Here is a 21,218-nt window from a genome sequence, read left to right on the forward strand (position 1 = left end):
CATGAAAGTTGAGAAGCAAATGGTAGTTCTTTAAGAGGTCTATGAAACTTTCATGAGAGAATAATACGATAACACGCATGTAAGTTATCTTTTTGGGCTCTTTAGACTGACACGAGCTCTATTATGCCATCGGGTCAGAATGGGGTTCAAATTACCCTGGCAAATCCACTCTTCCGACTTTGGTGGTGATGAGTCGACCCCTCGGTCATCTGAGAAATCTTCCGGACCAGCCCTCTAAGGCAAATATAACGCTCCGTAGATGCCACTGTCGTCTGACATCCGTTATGTGGATTCAAAGCCTCCGTTAGACTGTAAGCCCCTGGTTGGCAGAGAGCAGGCCTTCTAACTCTCCGAAGAGGTACACACAGGGTGCTGCAAACAGACAGCCCTCGATTCATCCTGCTGAATGAATCATTAGGCACAGGAAGGAAAAAGGAGAGGAAAGATCATTTCCTTTTGCTTAATCCTCTCTGCGTTCTCTCGTCTATCTTATCCATCTCGCCGCCGAACTCTCGCCCACATCCTGCTCCGGGCGTGCAACCTTCTCCCTCTTCTTATCCGACCACGACTCTCTCTCTCTTCAAAGCCTTAATGAAGGCTCATCTTCTCCAAGTGACCTTCCCTGAGCCCTCTTTTCCTTTTCTCCCGACCCTGTGTCACCCCGACTCGCTCCCTTTTTTCATCCCTCCTTCCAGCGCCAAACCACTCATGCACATATCCATACCTTATTTACATTAATGCCTGTCTCCCCCTCTAGACTGTAAGCTCATTGTGGGCGGGGAATGACTCTGTTATAATGTTATATCGCAATCCTCCAAACGCTTAGTCCCTTCAGGGTCGCACCTGGAGAGTCTGCAGGACTCTACCAGTCTCGGCCTCGGGAAGGGGTGTCCAGCAGAGGCCTGCCCATTTCATTCCATTCCTAGCTTGGGCAGTGGCTAGCGAGTGGCAGGCGATCTGCTACAAGTCAAAACTGACCCAGCAGCAGCGGCGCGGGAGAGAGTCGGGGGCGGAGACTCGAGTTTACCGCGCGGAAGGCGGCGATGGTAAACCACTTCAGGATTTTTATTAAGAAAACTCTATGGATACGCTACCCGGATGCTTGCAGGTGGGGAGCGGGGATTTCTGGGAGAGATGTGTCAGTGGTGTCGCTACGGGTCGGAAACGACTCGACGGCATAAGACGAGACAACCACTTTAGTACAATGCTGTGCACACAATAAGAGTTCGATAAAAATGATTAATCGATTGATTGCATTCGGGGCGCCTTGAACGCGAAAACCGACTAAACGCCGAGACTGCAGCCTGATAAACAACTGCCCTGATTCGCTCAAGAGGGAGTTTGTACGGTGATGATGATACTCAACACCTTTGTAAGATCACAGTGCAATTTGAAATGGACCTACGGCAGTAATTTGATGACTCTGCTGCTGGAGAAAGTTCATTTCGGGCCCGATGACCAAGCGCACTGGGAATCCAGACTGGGCTTTCGTTGAGGTCCAAAGACGCCACAGCTGATGCGTCAAGTCCCGTCCATGGGCCACTGAAGTCACGCCTTCTGCTAGAGAGCCACACCTACCGCCTAGATTACTTCTGGGGCCCAAAAAAGATGACCTAGTAACATCCTTAGAAAGTGCGTTTGTGATAATACAGCAGTAGCTTCACTAATGCCAATGGAGAGGATATAATTGGGTCTCATTTTAAACCCAGGACTAATAGACCTGGGGATCATCTAGCCCCATATGAGTATTAGCCTCGATACATGCAAGTATTTTAAAACACCTTTCAGAACATGGAGGTTCACAAGAACTGGAGATAGAGAATTCTGGGTCCTGGCTGCGTGACTTCAGTATTCGATGACAATTCAGGTAGAGTTTTTGAATTCACCTTTCCCTATCTACACTACAAAACTCACCCAGTTCTCAAATTCTGTCTCAAACTCAGGTTCCGAGGTAAGGCTGGACGAATCTATCCCTGGCTTTCCGGTTTCCCAGATTTTTTCCACTCTCTTGTCCAATCGGCCTGCGGCTCTCATAGACTCTCCTTCCCATTAGGAAGCAGTGTGGCTTAATGGAAAGAGCCCGGGCTTGGGAGTCAGAGGTCATGGGTTCTAATCCTGGCTCCGCCACTTGTCTGCTGTGTGACCTCGGACAAGTCACTTCGCTTCTCTGGGCTTCATTTACCTCATCTGTAAAAACGGGGTTTAAAAAACGTGAGCCCCACGTGGGACAATCTGATTACCCTATATCTACCCCAGTGCTTAGAACAGTGCTCAGCACATAGTAAGAGCTTAACAAATACCATAATTATTATTATTATCTCTTCCGCAGGCCCAGGATGGGTGTCTCCGTCCAAGATCCAGGCTGGATGGGGATGGTTGGCTGAACCAGTTCACCTTTTTAGGGTTTGCACGTCACAGACAAAATTAAAAAAAAAAAAAGCCCTACAGATTTCCAGAGACCGAAGTAAAGTTTTGGGTTTTGACGAGCAGCACGCACACCGAGACTAAGTGCTCCATAAAACCCCTTTCTGCCCTCAGTCTATTTCTGCCACCATTTTGGCTTAAAGATACTCTTTTAGCTCTCTCCCCACTACTTCCTAAATCCACACACTTCATTCATCTTCAGCCAACCCACTATGCCTCGTTCTCAACTCCCTCAGCACTGACTTCTTGCTCACACTTTTCCTTCTGCTGGAACGCTCTCCCCTTTCCCGCCTGGCAGACCGCTGCTCTCCCCATCTTCAAAGCCTTTCCGAAATCACAGCTCCTCCCAATAAATCAGACATCCTCTGAGACGGGTACATATCCGGAGCAGCAATGCCTTGTGGAAAGAGAACAGGCAGGGGAGTCGGGGACCTGAGTTCTAATCCTGGCTCTGCCATTTCCCAGCTTTGTGACCTTGTACAAGTTCTTTAACTTCTTTGTGCCTCAATTACCTCATAGGTAAAATGGGGATTCAATACCTGCTTTCCCTCCTACTTAGACTGTGAATCCCAAGAGGGACCCGATGAGCTTGTATCTAGAATGCTTAATTTAGTTCTTGGGACAAAATCCAAAATTATTATTACTGAGAATAATAATTAACGTCAATATTATCACTATTAACACTACCAATAAACCTCTCCTCTCCCCACTTCTGCACTTTCTCATTACCAAAACATCTGAATACTCTCATCTCCCCCTTGCAGTGTCCTCATTAACTTGTCTCCGCACACTTTTACTTCTTCCGGTCGGGAATATATTTAATGTTATTCTCCCCTACGAGATCATTAGCTCCCTGAGGGCAAAGGTCATGTCTACTAACTCTAGTGAAACTCCCCCGCAGACTCAATTCAAAGCATAAAAATTCAATAAATACTATTAGGGACTGATTGTTTCACATTAAAGAAACATTATTTCACCCAGAGATAAAATGGCTTCACTTTTTTCCCCCTTTTTCTTCATCTTTAATTTGATTTTATACAATATAAAACCATATATCGTTTTCCTGGAAGAGCCTTTCCCAGCAAAGCTACGTACATTTTTATTTCCCAAAAGTGATCTCTCTGCTGCATCCCAAGATAATATGCTCCTGGTGGCGTGTCATTTCTTCATTACATGGTGATTAGAACCAACTGATCGTTAATAAAAGCCGAATGACAGGCGGGCCGAGTGACCGTCACTGAGATTTGGAGGCTGAGGAGACCACCGGCGCTGGACCTCGCTATGCTTGGGGTCCCGGCTCTGCTTTCAAGTCAAGAGCTAATAAAGTCTCCGATCCTTCTGTATCCATGGCTCGTACATTCATTCAGTGGTCCTTATTGAGGGCTTAGTATGCGCAAAGCACTGTACTAAACACTTGGGAGAGTACAATATGACAATAAGCAGACACATTTCCTGCCCACGACAAGACCGTGACCAAGATCTCCGCACTGAGAGGGCTCTCAAACTAACTCCCTCATCCCATGGGATCACCCGGCTTTGATGGTGTAGGAAACCCAGGAAAGGGTTGGATTATTTGTTGATTTCTTTTCCCCCACCGCAAGGCTCGTTTGCTGACAATCCATCTCTTCCCAGGGCTGCAATAAATCATGACCAGGAATTGCCGGCATTGTTTCTGATCCATTTTAATTGAATTTTACCCACCGGTCAAATACGCTTTTCCTTTCCTCTGCCTTCTCGCCTTCTCTCTTGAGAGGTCCCCTTAGCTCTAGGGTCTAACTTCCTATTGCTTTGAAAGAGAGCCCAGCTGAGCAATAACTTAGGCTCCTGCCGGAGCCCAGAGCAGCAAGAGAATTTGCCGTGGTTTCTTTACCACTAGCCAGGAGAAATTGGCTAGCTTCCCTGGCCCGTAACCACTAGTGCACAAAATCTGCCCCAAGTCTGAAACGGACAGACGTGTAAAGATATAGCCCATGGGTAAGCTTTCAAATATTAGTGGGTGGGAGCCAACTGTCAAACTGTTCACTACCTGTTGGACATTTTTATGTAATAATAATAATATCTACAAAAATGTTCATCGGGCACTTACAGTGTGCTAAAGGCTGGGATGGATAGAATAGTTAGAACGGACCCAGACCCTATCCCACTCAGGGCTCACCATCCAAGGCGTAGGTAGAGGCAGGTATTGTTATTCTTCTTTTACAGCGAGGAGACCGAGACCCAGAAAGAGACTGATAATAATAATAATTAATAATAATAGCGATATCTGTTAAGCACTTACAATGTTCTAAGCACTGTTCTAAGTGCTGGGGTAGACATGAGATCACCGGGTCCAGCTCGGGGCTAACATGTAAGTAGGAGAAGGAACATGTTTTGAGTCCCCATTTTGCAGATGAGGGAACTGAGGTACAGAAAATTCACTCACTCGATCGTATTTACTGAGCGCTGACTGTGTGCAGAGCACTGTACTAAATACTTGGAAAGTACAATTCAGCAATGGAGACAATCCCTACCCGACAACGGGCTCACGGTCTAGAAGGACCGTGGACAGAGAAGTTCAGTGACTTGACCAAGATCCCACAGCAGGCAAGTGGCAGAGGCAGAATTAGAACCCATGTCCTGCGACTCCCAGGCCCATGTTCTTTCCACTAGGCCACACTGCTTCCTTCCTTCCTTCATTCATTCAATAGCATTTATTGAGCGCTTACTATGTGCAGAGCACTGTACTAAGTGCTTGGAATGAACAAATCGGTACTTGCTTCAATACAAATACAATCCAATACAATAAAATACAAATACAAAAAGCTACAAATCGGAGCTTCACTTGCACCCGGGCTCTTAGAGCAGGCCCATGCGAGAGCTAAGACTCAAAAGCAAGTCTCTGGACTTCCAGATCTTCCGAGGACCACTTCAAAAGGCAAAAGCTTCCATAAATATAATAGTGCTGCCTTTTAAGAACAATCAGTTCTACCATAATGTGGGTTTTTCGCTACCGATTTTGGATGGAAACTCGCCAGGGAATCGGAGAACGTCCCCCCGACGACGCCGGCCCGTTGGGGCACAGTGCGATGCCTCGCCAGGGGAAGCCGTGGGGCCCCAGCTTGCAACACCGGGCACGCTGAGAACGATGGGGGTGCGGAGGTGTTTGTTAGTGTGGCAGTGAAAGAACGCGGGAGTGCTGGGTGTAAGGTCATGCGACTTCACTGCACAAGGCCACAGAGGATGCGATGGGACTTAGGTCTCTAAAAACCTGAGCTGTTATCGGTCTGTAGCTAGAATCCCACTCTGTTACTGGGACACAGAAAGGGGAGCCAGGAGACAAACTGTCCCAGGAGGAAATACAATTCTTGCCCAAGCACATAGAAGATGGCAACCCAATAGAGGAGTGGGGCCGAGATGGAGAAGTGGAGAGAGTTCAATAATAATAATAATAATAATAATGATGGCATTTGTTAAGTGCTCCCTATGTGTCAGGCAACATATTAAACTCTGGGGCGGATACAAAGAAAATCGGGTTGGACACAGTCCCTGTCCCACGTGGGGCTCACAGTCTTAATCCTCATTTTACAGATGAGGTACCTGAGGCACACAAGTGAAGTGACTTGCCCAAGGTCACACAGCAGACAAGTGGCGGAGCTGGAATTAGAACCCAGGTCCTTCTGACTCCCAGGACCATGCTATATCCACTAGGCCACGTGTCTTCCCTGAATCCAATCCTTCCGGGTTGCTCATCCCACCAGGAAAATAATCGAAACAAGGTTCTGTTCTTTTTAAATGGTATTTGTTAAATGCCAGGAACTTACCAAACTGGAGGCAACTGGAGGCGGTATATTAATAATAATAACAATGGTATTTGTTAAGTGCTTCCTATGTGCCAGGCACTATACTAAGCAAAGGTGTAGATACAAGCTAATCAGGTTGGTTGCAATCCCCGTCCCACATGGGGCTCACAGTCTTAATCCCCATTTTACAGATGAGATAGCTGAAGCCTAGAGAACCGGTGACTCGCTCAAGTTCACACAGCAGACAAGTGGCAGAGCTGGGATTAGAACCCAGGCCCTTCTGACGTCCACGCCTGGGTTTTATCCGCTAGGCCATGCCGCTTCACAAGTTGTTGACCAGGAGGCACTGTTACCGGTGGGTGGCACCACTTAATCCCTGACATTACCAACCACAAAATGTGATTTATCAAGCCTAAGTGCAAAAATCAATCAATCAATCAATTGTATCTGTTGAGGACTTACTGTGTGTAAAGCACTGAACTCAGCTCTTGGGAGAGTACAACCCAACAGAGCCGGTCAGGCATGTTTCCTCCCACAAGGAGGGAGCTCACATTCTAGAGGGGGAGACGGACATCAAAATAAATTTTGGTCACGGACATAGGTGCTGTGCGGTGGAGGGTGGGGTGATTAAAGGGTAAAATTCCAAGTGCCAGGGTGACCCACAAGGGAGAGGAAGTCGGGGATATGAGGGTTTAGTTGGGGAAGGGATCTTGGAGGAGATGTGATTTAAACAAGACTCTGAAGCGGGGGAGAGCCGTGGCCCGTCTAAAAATGGCCACCATTTTCAGAAGCTTCAGGGACGGAAGAGCTGACTTAGAAGAAGATACCTTGAAAGACGAATCGAGACTGTACGAGGCACTGACTTGCCCAGGAGGTAAGAGCCTTGTGTTTTCAAACAGAATTCCAAGAAATCACAAAGAGATGCTCGCCTCCTTCCGTACACGGTACAGGTGAATCATGGAGTGTGAAGGTTTCTTTCACTGACTCAGACATTCACTATCCAAGAGAAGCGGCTGACTAGGTCTACCGATGAAATATGCCTGAGATCAATACCGCACTGCCTTAATTCAATGCTCTGCACACGGTAAGTGCTCAGTAAGTTCCACTGATCGACTGATTGACCCTTGCGATCGAAAGTGAAACGGGTAGAAGAGAAGCAAAAGAGGGGTTTTAGAAATACGAATAGGTACAACCCATCTACATTACACCTCTTTGCTTTGCATCCAAGCGACCGGGAAAGTGGCGAGTACGGGTCTCCCCTACCGCAAATATCGACTTCCTTTGGACCTCTTCATCAGGTGAGCTTTTTAATAGGAAAGAAAAATAGGAGCAGACTTTTTCTAAGTCTTTGTCCTATGGGATCGCTGAGATGAAAATAATCACAGCCATTTTCCAAATCTGTCAAATGTTCCTGTAATAATGATTTTTACACGGAAGTTCTGGCCGTTCAAAAGCTGCAATTTTCTCTTGAAACCTTTGAAGAAACAGGAGCAGGTAGTAAATCGGAAAGTTTAGCAACTCATCGATATTCTGAGAGTCGATGGCTAGGTAAGCTGGTAATGCCCGGGTTACGCAGACCGTTTCATCTGCCCAGACTCATTTTCAACTCTACGCCCCCAAAGGTGTAGTACAGTGCTCCTCACACAGTGGACACTCAATAAATCCTGGCACTATAATAACCACTGAGGTAGATACAAGCTAATTGGGTTGGACACTGCCCATGTCCCTCATGGGGCTCACAGTCTTAATATTCGCTTTACAGATGAGGTAACTGAAGCACAGAGAAGTGAAGTGACTTGCCTAAGATCACACAGCGGACAAGTGGCAGAGCTGGGATTAGAACTCGGCTCCTTCTGACGTTCAGGCCCGTGCTCTATCCACTAGGGAACGCTGCTTCAAAATCCAACAAAACACCATTTGCGATTGGAAGATTAAGCTAAACATAACCCTCATTCACACGTGTGCGCACGCACATACACACACAGACACCATCTATTCCCCGACGGTGAAGTGAATATACTTTTAAAATAACAGTTTAGATCCACAATAATTCAGTTCGGACTCTTCTTTGGTCGCAACTAGAGAGGTTTTACAGCCTGGCCAATCTACAGGCCCGCAACTTTTGGATTCAGGAGTTTCCAACGCTCATGAATCAGTCTCAAGCCAAAGACAAAACAAATTTTGCAACACAACTAGAGGCAGGTATTAAAATTCTACAGACCTTCAGGTTTACGAGTCATTTTAAGGAATCCTTCCTGATGTACACGTCATACGAGTTAGATTCCTTGTGCGTAATTTTTACACAACTTCATGTAGTTCGATCACCTTCTAAAAGCTAGCAGCCAAGTTACACAATTGAAATCCAGGTACCAGCGATAAAAATAATCCAATCACGCTTTCGCTCTGTCTGCATTAGCGTCACGGTGGGGGGACAAGCAACCCTGGCTGAAATCCATGGGTTCGGCAGATCCCAAGAACCTCCCCGAGGGAAGACAACCGAGTGCCCTCCTCATTCACTCAGATCGTGAGCCCTTACCAGCCGGGGACGGTCTACTCTCCAAGAGGCCGTGCTGCTTCAAGTCATTTGTTCAGTGCTCTGTATACGGAAAGCAATCAAAAAATACGACCGCTGGGTCGATTGATCGACGTGGCACTGAACCTTCCTTGTTCTGCCTCTCCGGCATCCCGGTCCTGCCCCGCTCGCCAGCCATTCACCGAGCATCGAGAGAAATAACCGCCCGGGACTGGCCGCACGTCCGGCGCTTGCTGCGAGAAATATTCCTGATGTGTCAGGGGAAGGACCAACCTCTCTTTCGTTCCAGGGGTCAGCCTCTAGGCGGACAGCTAATACGTGCTAGACGGTCACCCCTTTGAGAGCAGGGGTTAATTCTACCGTTGGACTTTCCCAAGTGTTTCTTAGTACAGGGCTCTTGGCATGGTGGGCGCTCTGAGAATACTACTGGCAGAGACGCTACACAAAAACGCTTGCAGGTCCACGATTCATTCGATCGTGCTTATTGAGCGCTTACTGTGCAGAACACTCTACTGAGTGCTTGAAATGTACAATTTGGCAACAGATAGAGACGATTCCTGCCCAACAGTGGGCTCCCAGTCGACAATGGGGAGACGGACAACCAAACCAAACAAGGAGACAGGCATGGTTAACATCAAAATAAAGAGAATTATAGAAATAGAAGTATAGATAGTCCACAAACTGTCATCGCTCAACAGGACCGTACCTCGGGTGCTAAAACACTTCAACTAGATCAATCTATCGATCAATCATATTTACCGAGTGCTTGCTCTTTGCAGAGCACCATACTAAGCACTTGGGAGAGGACAATTCAACCCAATTAGCAGACACCTTCCCTGTCCATAAACGAACATACAGCCTAGAGGAGGAAACCGGAGCTATCTTGATTTATGCTGGTCTTAAAATGTACTCACCACCAACTCCTAAGAAGTGATGAATACGAATACATCTGTGCCTCACCCCCATCCAAATGCTGTGAAATGGAAGAGTTAAGAAATCGAGGTTCTGGGCTACAAGCTGGCAAATATATTAGAAGCTATTTTATGAGTCGCGGACAGTTCCATCCTATTATCCGAGCTATACTTCCCCTTTTGAAACGTTCCAAGCAGGCTAGCAAATTAATAATAATAATAATAATGGCATTTGCTAAGCCCTTACTATGTGCAAAGCACTGTTCTAAGCGCTGGGGAGGATACAAGGTGATCAGGTTGTCCCACGTGGGGCTCACAGTCTTCATCCCCATTTTACAGATGAGGTAACTGAGGCACAGGGAAGGTAAGTGACTTGCCCAAAGTTACACAGCTGACAAGCGGCTGAGCCGGGATTTGAACCCATGACCTGCGACTCCCAAGTCCGGGCTCTTTCCACTGAGCCACGCCGCTTCTCAGCCTTACAGTTTCGGTACAAATTACAGTTTCTCCGATCAAGCACAGCACTTCGCGTAGCACTTAGCATTCAGAAGGCACCAGTGCAGGTCATCGCCGCCGTGACCGCTGGGATTGGCTACTGATGAGATCAAGTAGGCGGGTTTTCTAAATCTGGCCCTCGAGTCCACGTTTCCTGGACTCGTAGGAAACCTGGCAACAGAGGACCTTCCTAACACAGCCCTCTCAGCACAGTTTCCGTTCTGTGCTCCGTGATGGGAAAAAAAATTCATTACCAGTTCCCATGTGACACCTGGATATAGCAACCCCGAGGCAAACAGCAGAAAACTAGCCACCCGTCACCGTCACCGCCGCCTTGTTGACCCACAGATGCGCAGAAAATGCCCGCCTCCGCAGCCATTTGCCAGTCCCATCCCCACGACCGTTTCAAACGTACTGACAAAAACCAGGTGTTACGCTACCGAGCATTTCCCACATCTTGTCTTAAACAACATTTCTCGCTTCGAATACAAGACCACGAACACGCCCACGAGGCGTTAACTAACGAGCCCTTTTATTTTGAAAACGGTTCGGTAGACGGCGAAATCTCTTGGAACACATCTGCCGATCCAATCGCAGGCAGGGCGGTGTTGGGCTCTCTCAACTGCGTAATCGAGTGGGGATTCTGTCATTTCTCCGGCTAACCTCCCAAGTGTCGGCTAAGATCTTCCAAGGACCCTCCCTTCTGAAAAAGATGACCGTTTATGCTTATGAGCGCACCTACACCCGATCCATAAATAAACAGGATTTATTGATGGACGCCAGGAGGGGGGAGCAGATATCGGCAGCATGGCGTAGTGGACAGAGCACTGGCCAAAAGGTCACGGCTTCTAATCCCGGCACTGCCGCTTGTCTGCTGTGTGACCTCGGCCAAGTCGCTTCACTTCTCTGTGCCTCAGTTACCTCATCTGTAAAATGGGGATTGAGACCGTGAGCCCCCCGTGGGACGGGGGGCGTGTCCGGCTCGAACGGCTTGTATTCACCCCGGCGCTTCGTACGGTGCCTGACACAAAGTAAGGGCTTAACAAATACCACAATTATTATTATTTGATGTTGCAAGGCCCCCTTCCCTGACCTTCTGCTGCTTTCCACCCTCCCTCCCTCCCCTTGGTTCCGCAGGGCCTCGTGGTCTGGCCTTGAGCTGTAGGGCGGGGAGGGCTGGGACGAGTCTTTACCTCCTTACCAGGGAGGGCTGGGGGAAGTCTTTACCCCCTCACCCAGCCTCCCCCTCACATCCTGGCCGCAGCGGGGACACTGCCTATTGTCCAGTTAGGCGGCCCAAAGTTGAGACCCGTACGGTACGGGAATGTCGTAGCAAAAGAAACCCGAAGTCGGTGAGCACCGTAGACGGTCTGCGGTAGGGCGGTGGAGCTGGGTATTCAAGAGGCGGCGGGGACAGTGAACCTCCATCTTCTACCGGGAGGATGGAAGATCCATATTTGTCCTCGTTTCTCCACTCCTCCAGAACCTCTGGTGGTAGCCCACCCACCTGCGCATCCAACAGAAACTCCTTACCATTGGCTTTAAGGCACTCAGTCGGTTCGCACCCTCCTTGATTATCTTACCAATTCCCACCGCAACCCAGACCGCACACTTGGCTCCTCTGACGTCAACCTACTCGCTGTACTTGGATCTCATCTATCTCGCCGCTGACACCTCTCCCTATGGCCTGGAATTCCCTCCCACTTCTATAACGGACCGTCACTCTACCCACCTTCAAAATCTAATTAAACTAAAATCTCCTCCAAAAGGCCCTCTCCCGCTAACCCCTTTTTCCCCCTACCCCTTCTCCCTTCTAGATTTTCTGTTCGCTGGGATCGGTCCCCTTCAAGCATCTGATATGCACCTCGGCCCCCGAGAACCCGCAGACATATCTGCAATTTATTTATTTTAACGTCGGTATCCCCCTCCAGACTGCGGGTGGCGAACACGTCTACCAATTAGGTTATACTGTGCGCTCCCAGGTTCCCAGTTCGGGGCCCTGCACACAGTAAGTGCTCAGTAAATACAAATGACTGATGAAGTGCTCAATTCAGCCCATCGACTGATTGATTTAGCACTGTGGGAATAGCATGGGATCGGGAGACAGAGGACCTCAGTTACTTTATCTGCAAAACGAGGATTAAATCCTCTTCCTCCTACGTCAGACTGTGAGCCCCGTGTGGAACGGGGACTGTGTCCAAACTGAGTATCTTGTATCTACTCCAGCATTTAGTATCAGCGGCTGGTGCATATTAAGCTCTTAAGTACCATGAAAAACAACCCCTCCCCACCCACGAAAAAAACAAACTAAGCCTGGAAGAAATCCTAAAAAAATCCCTCTGCCATAACAATTTAATGAGCACACTGATTCTTTGTAATCTGATTCTTCGTAATCAGAGTTCACTTTATATGATAATCTTAGCGCGAGCTAGATATCTCTAAAAGCTTTAGTGAGCTAAAATGCGATGAGTCGCTGGCTAAGATCCACGAGTTCTACCTTCCGTCGTCAACCACAGTTTTCATCTGGAAAATCCACCAGGAAGAGCCACCCGAGAGCCTACGTTGTCAAATATTAGGAGGCAATTTGCCGATGTGATTTTTTTTAAAGAATTACCATGTTACCCCAAATGGGACTTTAGGTGATCATGAGAGCTTTCACCGTCACGTCAGATGGTCTCGTGTGACCCCGCTACTTTTAAGCACACACAACGACATGAGACGAGCAGAAAATGAAGGTAGAAAGGACACGTTCCAAAGAGTAGCAGAACCACACCTATTAATGAACAGCTGATACAGTGTCGCTGACGATACCTCCAGACACACCAGCCAACTCAGGAATCTTCTTCACCCCAAGAAGCTGAATTCAGAATCCAAACGCAAAAGCGAGTTTTAAGAGACTAGGGCCGGGAGGAAATTATGTCCGCCATTTTGAAGCTCAGAATGGGAATTAGAAACCGGAGCCCACCGTTCTTACCTTCAGGTACCACTTGTACTTGGCCCGGTCTACATTCTCCCTCGTCTGAGTTTTGGCTAGAAACCGCTCAGCCTCCGACAGCCACTGGTTGAAGATTTTCATCTCGTAGTGGAAATGGCGCCACCTTTCCACACACCTGTCAAACCGCCTGGAGACGAGAAGAGGCCAGGAACAGCTCTTAGGTCACGTGAATGACAAGGATAAAAAAAAAAAAAATGAAATCACGGATCGGGGCCACCCCTCGGAATTACCACAAGACCGACGCCAGGAACCCCAGACCGAGCTACCGCGGCCTGTAGGCCTGGGCCTCTCTGGGGATGAGGAGCACGGAAATGGGAAGCGCTGTGGCCTACTGTCTGTCTCCCCTTCTAGACTGTAAGCTCATCGTGGGCAGGGAATGTGTCTGTTTTATTCACCCACCCCAGAACACTACGGGATCAGTCAGTCGTATTTACTGAATACTCACTGCATGCAGAATACAGTACTGAGCGCTCGGGATGGTACACTATAATGGACACCTTCCCTGCCCATAGTGAGCTTACAGTCGACGGGGGGAGACTGACATTAAGAGAAATAAATAAAATTACAGATGATTTTCAAAAGTGCGGTGGGGCTGTGTAGGGGGAAGAATCAAGGGAACAGATCAAGGCAGCGCGGAAGGGAGAGGGAGAAGAGGAAAGGATTGCTTAGTCAGGGAAGGCTTCTCGGAGGAGATGGGCCTTCAGTAAGGCTGTGAAGGGAGGAACGGTCACTGTCTGTCGGATACGGAGAGGGAGGGCATTCCAGGCCACAGGCAGGACAAGGGCACCTCGAGGTACAGTGAGAAGGTTGGCATTAGTGTGGAGGCTGGGTTGTAGTAGGAGCGTAGTGAGGTGAGGAAGGAGGGGGCAAGGGGAGTGAGTGTGCTGAGCGCGCCCTGAGCACGTTCGGGACCAAAGTAGGCACTCTGCCGAAGGTGTGCACTGAGCGGGCTCCAGGATGAGCATACCATTCAAGGATTTCAAGTGAGCAAGTGCACTAGGTACTGGGGCGAGAGGGGCTGACCGATGGAGGGGAAGAGGACGGATGGGAGTTCATTTTTCTAAACTTTCCCATAACCTCCCGATGTCCAGGCCCTTCCTGGCTCAGGTAGGATGCGTGGCCAGCTGGATTCTGACGACGGTAGCCAGGACTTCAAAAACTCAAGGGTCTCACTCTACCCCACGGCCCCGGGACTTAGCTGTGCCTCCGATTTAAGAGAGGTGGACACACCATTTGACAGTTCTATCATCTTGCAAAAATGGTCAAGCTAGAGTTGCCTACACTGCTCTCAACCACCGTGTAGGACTACGCTAAAATTAACCTAAAAATTATACCATTTCTCTGGCTTCATTCAGCACAATTAGCCCCCCGTAAGAATGTACAAAACTTCAAAGTAATATAAATGATCTCTGGTGGATGTACAGGCATGTCAGATTTAATACCTGTGGCCATTTTCGTCGAGAAAACACAATGCAGACAGAGTATCTTCTAAATTTAAATCACGTTAATAAAAATACTTCCAACTCATCTGCCCTCACAAGATGATAGTTCAACAGTTCTACTTAATAAAATTAGCAAATTTTGAGAATTTGTTTCCTATTTATTAGTATAGTGCTCCGTATTCAACAGGTACTCCTTAAATTCCCCTGACATTGGCTGATGGCAAAAGGAAGCTGATTCACCTTGCCATTTAACTTTTTAGATTCAGCCTTCACCTGTCCCGCGTGGTAGGGGGAGAAGGGAATTCCACTGAGCTGACGTGAGTTGCGGACCCACACCTACGGGGAGCCCTTTGGGGGGGAGAGGGCCAGCAATCACTCAGAAGGATGGGATACAATCAAAATGTCAACCAAGCTGTCCAAGGGGGGAATTTGATTTTAATAATAACTCCGATAATTGTTAATTATGATCATATTAATGATTATAGAAACTGTTTAGCGCTTACCACGTGCCACTCACCATTCTAAGCACTGGGGTAGATACAAGATAATCAGATCGGACACAGCCTCTGCCCAATGTGGGACTCACAGTCTTAATCCCCATTTTACAGATGAGGTACTTGAGGCAGAGAGCCGTCTGGTGAGGTGCCCCGGGTCAAACAGCCGATAGGTGTCGGAGCCGCAATTAGAATAATAATAATAATTGTGGTAGGCGTTAAGTGCTTACTATGTGCCGGGCACTAAGCACTGGGATGGATACAGGCAACTGGTATTGGACGCAGTCCCTGTCCCACGTGGGGCTCACAGTCTCAATCCCCATTTTATAGATTTGGGAATTGAGGCCCAGAGAACTGAAGTGACTAGCCCAAGGTCACACAGCAGACAAATGGCGGAGGCGGGATTAGAACCCATGACTTCCTGACCCCCAGGCCCGTCCCCTATCCACTACACCACGCTGCTTCTCAACCCACGACCTCTGACTCCCAAGTCGGTGCTCTTTGCCGCTAGGCCGTATTGCTTCTATTAACAAGTGCTCACTGTGTGCCAAACAATGTACTAAACTGTGTGGTAGATAAAAGTTAAACCGGGTTGGACATACGTCTAGCCCCACTTAGGGTCCACTGCTTTAAGTAGGAGGGAGAACTGGTAATCTTCAATGCACAGATGAGGACAAGAGAAAATAAGCGATGAACAGCGAGTGGACGGCAGGATGAATTCCCTAGAGAGAGTTTCTTTAACTCAATGTCATAAATCTCCATAAGAAAACACCGATACGGAGCCGCCCGTTCGGAGAAGAGTGGTTGAGTGGGCCGGGGAGGGGGGAGGACGGACAGCCTAGAATTCTGGCTGGGGCCTGTTTTTAATTTTCCCTCTGTACTGTGCTAATGAATGGCTGGAGGCTAATGAGATTAAAGTGCCCCAGAGAACTAGGAAACCACTGTCGAGAACTGAGATTCAAGTTCCCCGGAGAACTGGGAAACCACTGTCAAGGACTCTGGCTCTCCTCAGAGCCCTCAAGGGTCCTTCCTTTGAGAAGCGGCGTGGCCGAGTGGAAAGGGCACGGGCTAGGGAGTCAGAGATCTGGGTTCTAATCCCCACCCTGCCACTTGTCAGCTGTGTGACTTTGGGCTAGTCACTTCACTTCTCCTACCTCATCTGTAAAATGGGGATTAAGACTGTGACCCTACATGGGACAACCTGATTACCTTGTATCTACCCCAGCGCTTAGAATAGTGTTTGGCACACAGTAAGTGCCTAATACCATCAGTATTATTATTATTAGGTCGAGCTACCGCCTCCACAACTCCAGGAACCCAGAACCTGACACCCCTCCACACTGCCCCAAGTCCAGGGAGACAGGACCTTGAGGGGAGGCAGCCCAACCTCAATTTCTCCCTCCACATCCCGCACCTTTAACTAAACATGTCTTCTACTAGTCAGTCAATCATATTTACCGAGCACTTACTGTACGCAGAACACTGTACTAAGCCCTTGGGAGAGGACGCTTCGGCAATAAACAGATTCCCTGCCCAAAACAAGCTTACGGTCTAGAGGGGGGAGAGAGACATCGACATAAACGAACAAAGAATTTAGACATAGCTCAGCCCGGAAGAGCGTTCTGCGCACAGCAGGAAGCCTGGTGGCCTCGCGTATTTTGGAGGAGCTCTGCTGGCCTGCCGAGGAGCCACAGAGAGAGTACCCGGCTTTAAGGCGGCTCGGATTGCACCCTGTCATACCTGGCCCAAACAACGGGGTTAAGTAGCCTCAAAATTGCAAGGTGATTATAACAAAGTCTTCGGAGAGGAAATGCAAGGCACCAGGAGTATTGTCATCTATTTAACGGCCGAACGGCGGGCTGTAAGCCACCGAAATCCCAAGCTTTGTTCACCATCGCAAACTGATTCTTGATTTTTTATGGTATCCGACACAGAAGCCACGCTAATCATTTTTTAGACGGTTTCTGACCACGAGTGATTGTGGCACGGACAAAGAAAGCAATTAAGATCCTAGGAATTGAACGAAGAGGATATCGATATAAACTAATCCCAACACTTGAAGAGCTTAAATTCCCACCAACTCAGTGCATTCACATTCGGGAGGATTACGGCCGAGTTTAACCAAGCCAGCGGCGTTAGTTCTATAGGGTGGAGAAAATATCCTCAAAGAGCACGTCCCTCTTTCAAGACACCGTGATGAGGAACTCTCGTGTGAAGACAAAAATGCTTCTTGTCGACTTGCCTGGAACTATTTTCTTGGCCGCCTTATAAGGTGTTTATAGCTGTCTACCAATCTCAAACAATGTTACCAACTTCACAGAGTCATACCTGTAGAGGATATCTCACCTTGAATCCCTTTGCTATTTTAACCTTTGGACCTGGGAACTAGAATTTCAGTGGGTAATAATTAGGGACTTGAACGTAAGTACGCAGCATATTTTCCCCCGACTGGAGCAAACAATAAAAACTAATAAATCCCTTACTCCGTTCCTAAGAAACACACACAATATGCTAAAAATCTGGGGTGATATTCCAAAGATAAAACGCCAAAGATAATGAGATAATGTCATCGCTCACATCGTGTTATTAGTTCCATGTTATTAGACTTTCTAGGCGTTTGGTGAACAGATAATTAACTGTTGATTGAACTGTTAGGTGCATGACTGAAGAAACTGTCAGAAATATGCTAACGGGCATAAGAACTAAATCATTTTTTGGGTAATCATAGGTGCCGACCCTAGGGAGGTGCTTCCGTCATGAGTGTAAAAAAAACTCTGGGACTAAATAAGACCTTCTAAAGGCCCAAATTCTAAGGAGAAATAGTTCAGCTTACCAAAGCAATGATTTCTGGGCACCGAGATGCATTTGTGCCATTCTGCTCGAGCAGATCTATGGCGGAGGCCTCAGGGCTACGAGAGGTTGCAGCTGGGAATGGTCCAGGTCTGAGATTTTGGAGTGACCCCTGGGCTTGGAGCGGTTGACCGTCCTATTCCGTGGCCAGAGGCCACACCGTTCTTTCCTATCGAGAAGTAGCATGGCCTAGTGGAGAGAGTCTGGGCTTGAGAGTCAGAAGGAGCTGGGTTCTAATTCCATCTCCCCCACTTGACTGCTATATGATGTTGGGCAAGTCACTCCGCCTCTCTGTGACTCAGTTACCACAAGTGTAAAATGGGGACTAAGACCGTGAGCTCCATGTGGAACGGGGACCGTGTCCAACCCGGTCAGCTTGTCTCTATGCCAGAGCTTAGAACAGTGCCCAGCACAGAGTAAGCATTTAACAAAGACTTAAAAACTAAAGAAAACTAGGGAGGGTGAGGAGGGAGAGGACGGTAGCCCTCTAATGGAGAATCCACCCAAGGACCAAGAATCCTCCACCCTGGGCATGCCCAGTGCCCTCCAGGCAAATAGTAAGCATTGAACAAATACCCCCCAAAAAAATGAATTACAGGTAGGAAAAATGGCAAAGCATAAGGGTGTGTACCTAAATGTCGTGGTGCTGATAGCGGGGTGAACAACACGTGCTCAAAGGGTACAGATCTGAGTGCTTTGGTGACACAGAAGGGAGCGTGAACTGGGGAAGTGAGAGAGATTCAGTGAAGGCCGCTTGGAGGAGATATGGTTTTAATGGCAGATGGGAAGAATGGTGGTCTGTCCGACATGAAAGGGGACTAATCAAGAAGGCTCAAATCTCAGGTAATCACGGGAGAGTTGGAACTTCTCAGGGGAGCCAGGTCTCCGCTCTGTTTTGGAAAATCCTGCGCTAGCATATGCTTCGTGTTGACCGTGAATGTTTCCAAAACAATTCCAAACCGAAAAGGCGAGAAATCGAAAGCGGTACGTCTCTTATCTATCTTATCAGAAGATGATTTAGAATTCATTTTGGATAATAACCTACTAAATCGCTTTTCCCTTGGAGTGGTAGTCTGCTCTGTTTTCAAAGAGTTTATTGTTTAATGAAGGCGTTCAATCTTCAGAAACTACAAGTCACGGGGAATTCTGCATTATTGTTACATAGTCGGGGAAAATTCTTCATCTGCCTCAAAAATTAATTAGCAATGCTTTTGACCAGCTGAAAGTAGCTTAAACTTTTAACATCATTTCTGTACTGATATTAATTTTTTTTTAATGGGGAAAAATTAAAGTGGCTATTATCTGAGAGAAAAGATTGCTGAGAAAATAAAAGCCATTTTGAGTGATTAAATGCAAAACTTGGATAATTGGAAACAATATCCATATACAATTCTTCCACGAACAACATCAAGAATGTTGCACTGGTAAAGAAAACAAATGCCAAGGTATCACAGACGTTTATTTATATTTTAAGTGACAGAGTGAGAGAGGGTGCTATTACTAAATACCTTTTTTACTAATTAGTGCTTTAATGGTGAACAGAATCTTTTTTTTCATTCAATCAATAATCCTTATTCAGCATCTATTATATACAAAGCACTCTTCTTAGTGTTTGGAAGTGTTAACCGATGGGATTCCTGCTTCACGGTCAAGCAAGGGGGATGGACCCACTAACACTATAATTGTAATTACGGTTCTCTTTGGTTTTCTACAGAGGAACGGTTGCTTTCTTTGGCTTGGCATTTGAGCAGAACACTGCATTTTCAGCCAGGGGTGTTTACTAAGTCTCACATATCAAAGTGCTGTGTGTCCCTTCAGGTCAGTGCCTGGGTTATTTTATATTTACAAGTTTTCTGGACTAACTAGTATTGGAAAAGATTAAGCCGCAAAATGAAGAAATGAAAATAAACCTACTAGGTTCTAGAAGAGAGACGGACTGCCTTACTTGAAGGCCGAGATTGTGTCCACTAATCCTACAGTTTTCTCCGCTATGTCTTAGTAAGCACTCTGTACTAAACTCTTTGAAAGAGGAGCAGACTGCAACTTCAAGGGAAAAGAGATTTAGTAGGTCATTATCCAAAATGAATTCTAAATCATCTTCTGATAATATAGGCAAGAGACAGACAGCTTTTGGTTTCTAGATTTTTTGGTTTAGAATTGTTTTGGAAACATTCACAGTCAACACGAAGCATATGCTAGTGCAGGATTTCCCGCAACAGAGCCAAGACACGGCTCCCCTGAGAAGTCCAACGCTCCCACTCTTAAATGAGACTTGAGCCTTCTTGATTTGTCCCCTTTCATAGCTGACAGACCCCCATTCTTCCCATCTTCCATTAAAACCACATCTTAAAAGTGTAAGCAAGAGTTACCTCTTGCAAGCAACGGTGGTCCTCTGTCCTTGCCCTGAATCTTCTGCCCTCTAAGCCACTCGGTGAAGTGGTAAAGCTAAGTCATTCTGGTCTGTTTGCCTAGCGCTTCCCAGTGCCACCATCCAGCACCCAAACTCGGGTGCTCGGCGGTGCCCGGGCAGTGCCACCCTGAAGAGCATTGCTGTCCTATGTCCTGCAGCGAGGAAGGAGAGGGTCAACTCGGGACTGGAAAATCCATTGGGCAGAGCGGAGGAACGCAGAGCCATCACAGTGAGGTGGCATCTCCCCTCCCTGCCTTCCCTGAGTGGGTCAGCGAAAAGGATTTGGTGCCCCGGCTACCCCCCGGCACACCTGTCCTGCAGGCGGAGAGGAGGTGGGGGAGATTATGGTTACACTGCACTGCCCTGAGCGCTTAATACAGTCCTCCGCACGCGGTAAGCACTCAATAAACACAATCGTCTGAGTGACTGAGATTGGTGGAGTGGGTCCCCAACTGGTTTTCATCCAGAAATAGCCACTGACCTGCTCAATATGGCATTCTTTTTTCTTCAAAATATTCCTTCCTGGCTAATCCCCATACTAACTTATTTTTCACATTTAATAGGCCTTTCTGAGAAATCACGAGGAGGAATTCAAAATTCAATTCCGGTCTCCCTGCGGCTCACGGACTTCCCGCTACCCCTTCCCCAAACCCCAACCCACCCATTTCCATCCGGCCTCACTTCCAAAAGTCGGGGTGACACGCCCTCTCTAATCCTGGGACCTATTTCGATTTTGGGACAATTACATCGAGTTCCCTTAACCCGGTGAAAAAGATACCAAAAACAAGTAAAGCCAAACACGTCCCAACCGGATTCTGCAGACTGTTGAGTAGATTTTGGACTATTTAGTGTTCATGGTTCTTGGGTTGAAGGGTGAGTTTGGGG

The 21,218-nt window shown here is 47.6% G+C and overlaps 1 protein-coding gene across 7 annotated transcripts in view; it reads right to left on the reverse strand.

Annotated features, from left to right (window-relative positions):
- The window catches only part of DMD (dystrophin), a 660,617-nt gene that overhangs the window by 274,705 nt on the left and 364,694 nt on the right, over positions 1-21,218 (reverse strand). For all 7 annotated transcript variants that reach the window (XM_039914163.1, XM_039914164.1, XM_039914160.1 and 4 more), the window contains one exon: positions 13,117-13,264. In XM_039914163.1, the coding sequence (XP_039770097.1) occupies positions 13,117-13,264 (148 nt within the window). The remainder of the gene's footprint in view (positions 1-13,116; positions 13,265-21,218) is intronic.

This window comes from Ornithorhynchus anatinus, chromosome 15, assembly GCF_004115215.2.
Source record: "Ornithorhynchus anatinus isolate Pmale09 chromosome 15, mOrnAna1.pri.v4, whole genome shotgun sequence".
NCBI classification, from domain to species: domain Eukaryota; kingdom Metazoa; phylum Chordata; class Mammalia; order Monotremata; family Ornithorhynchidae; genus Ornithorhynchus; species Ornithorhynchus anatinus.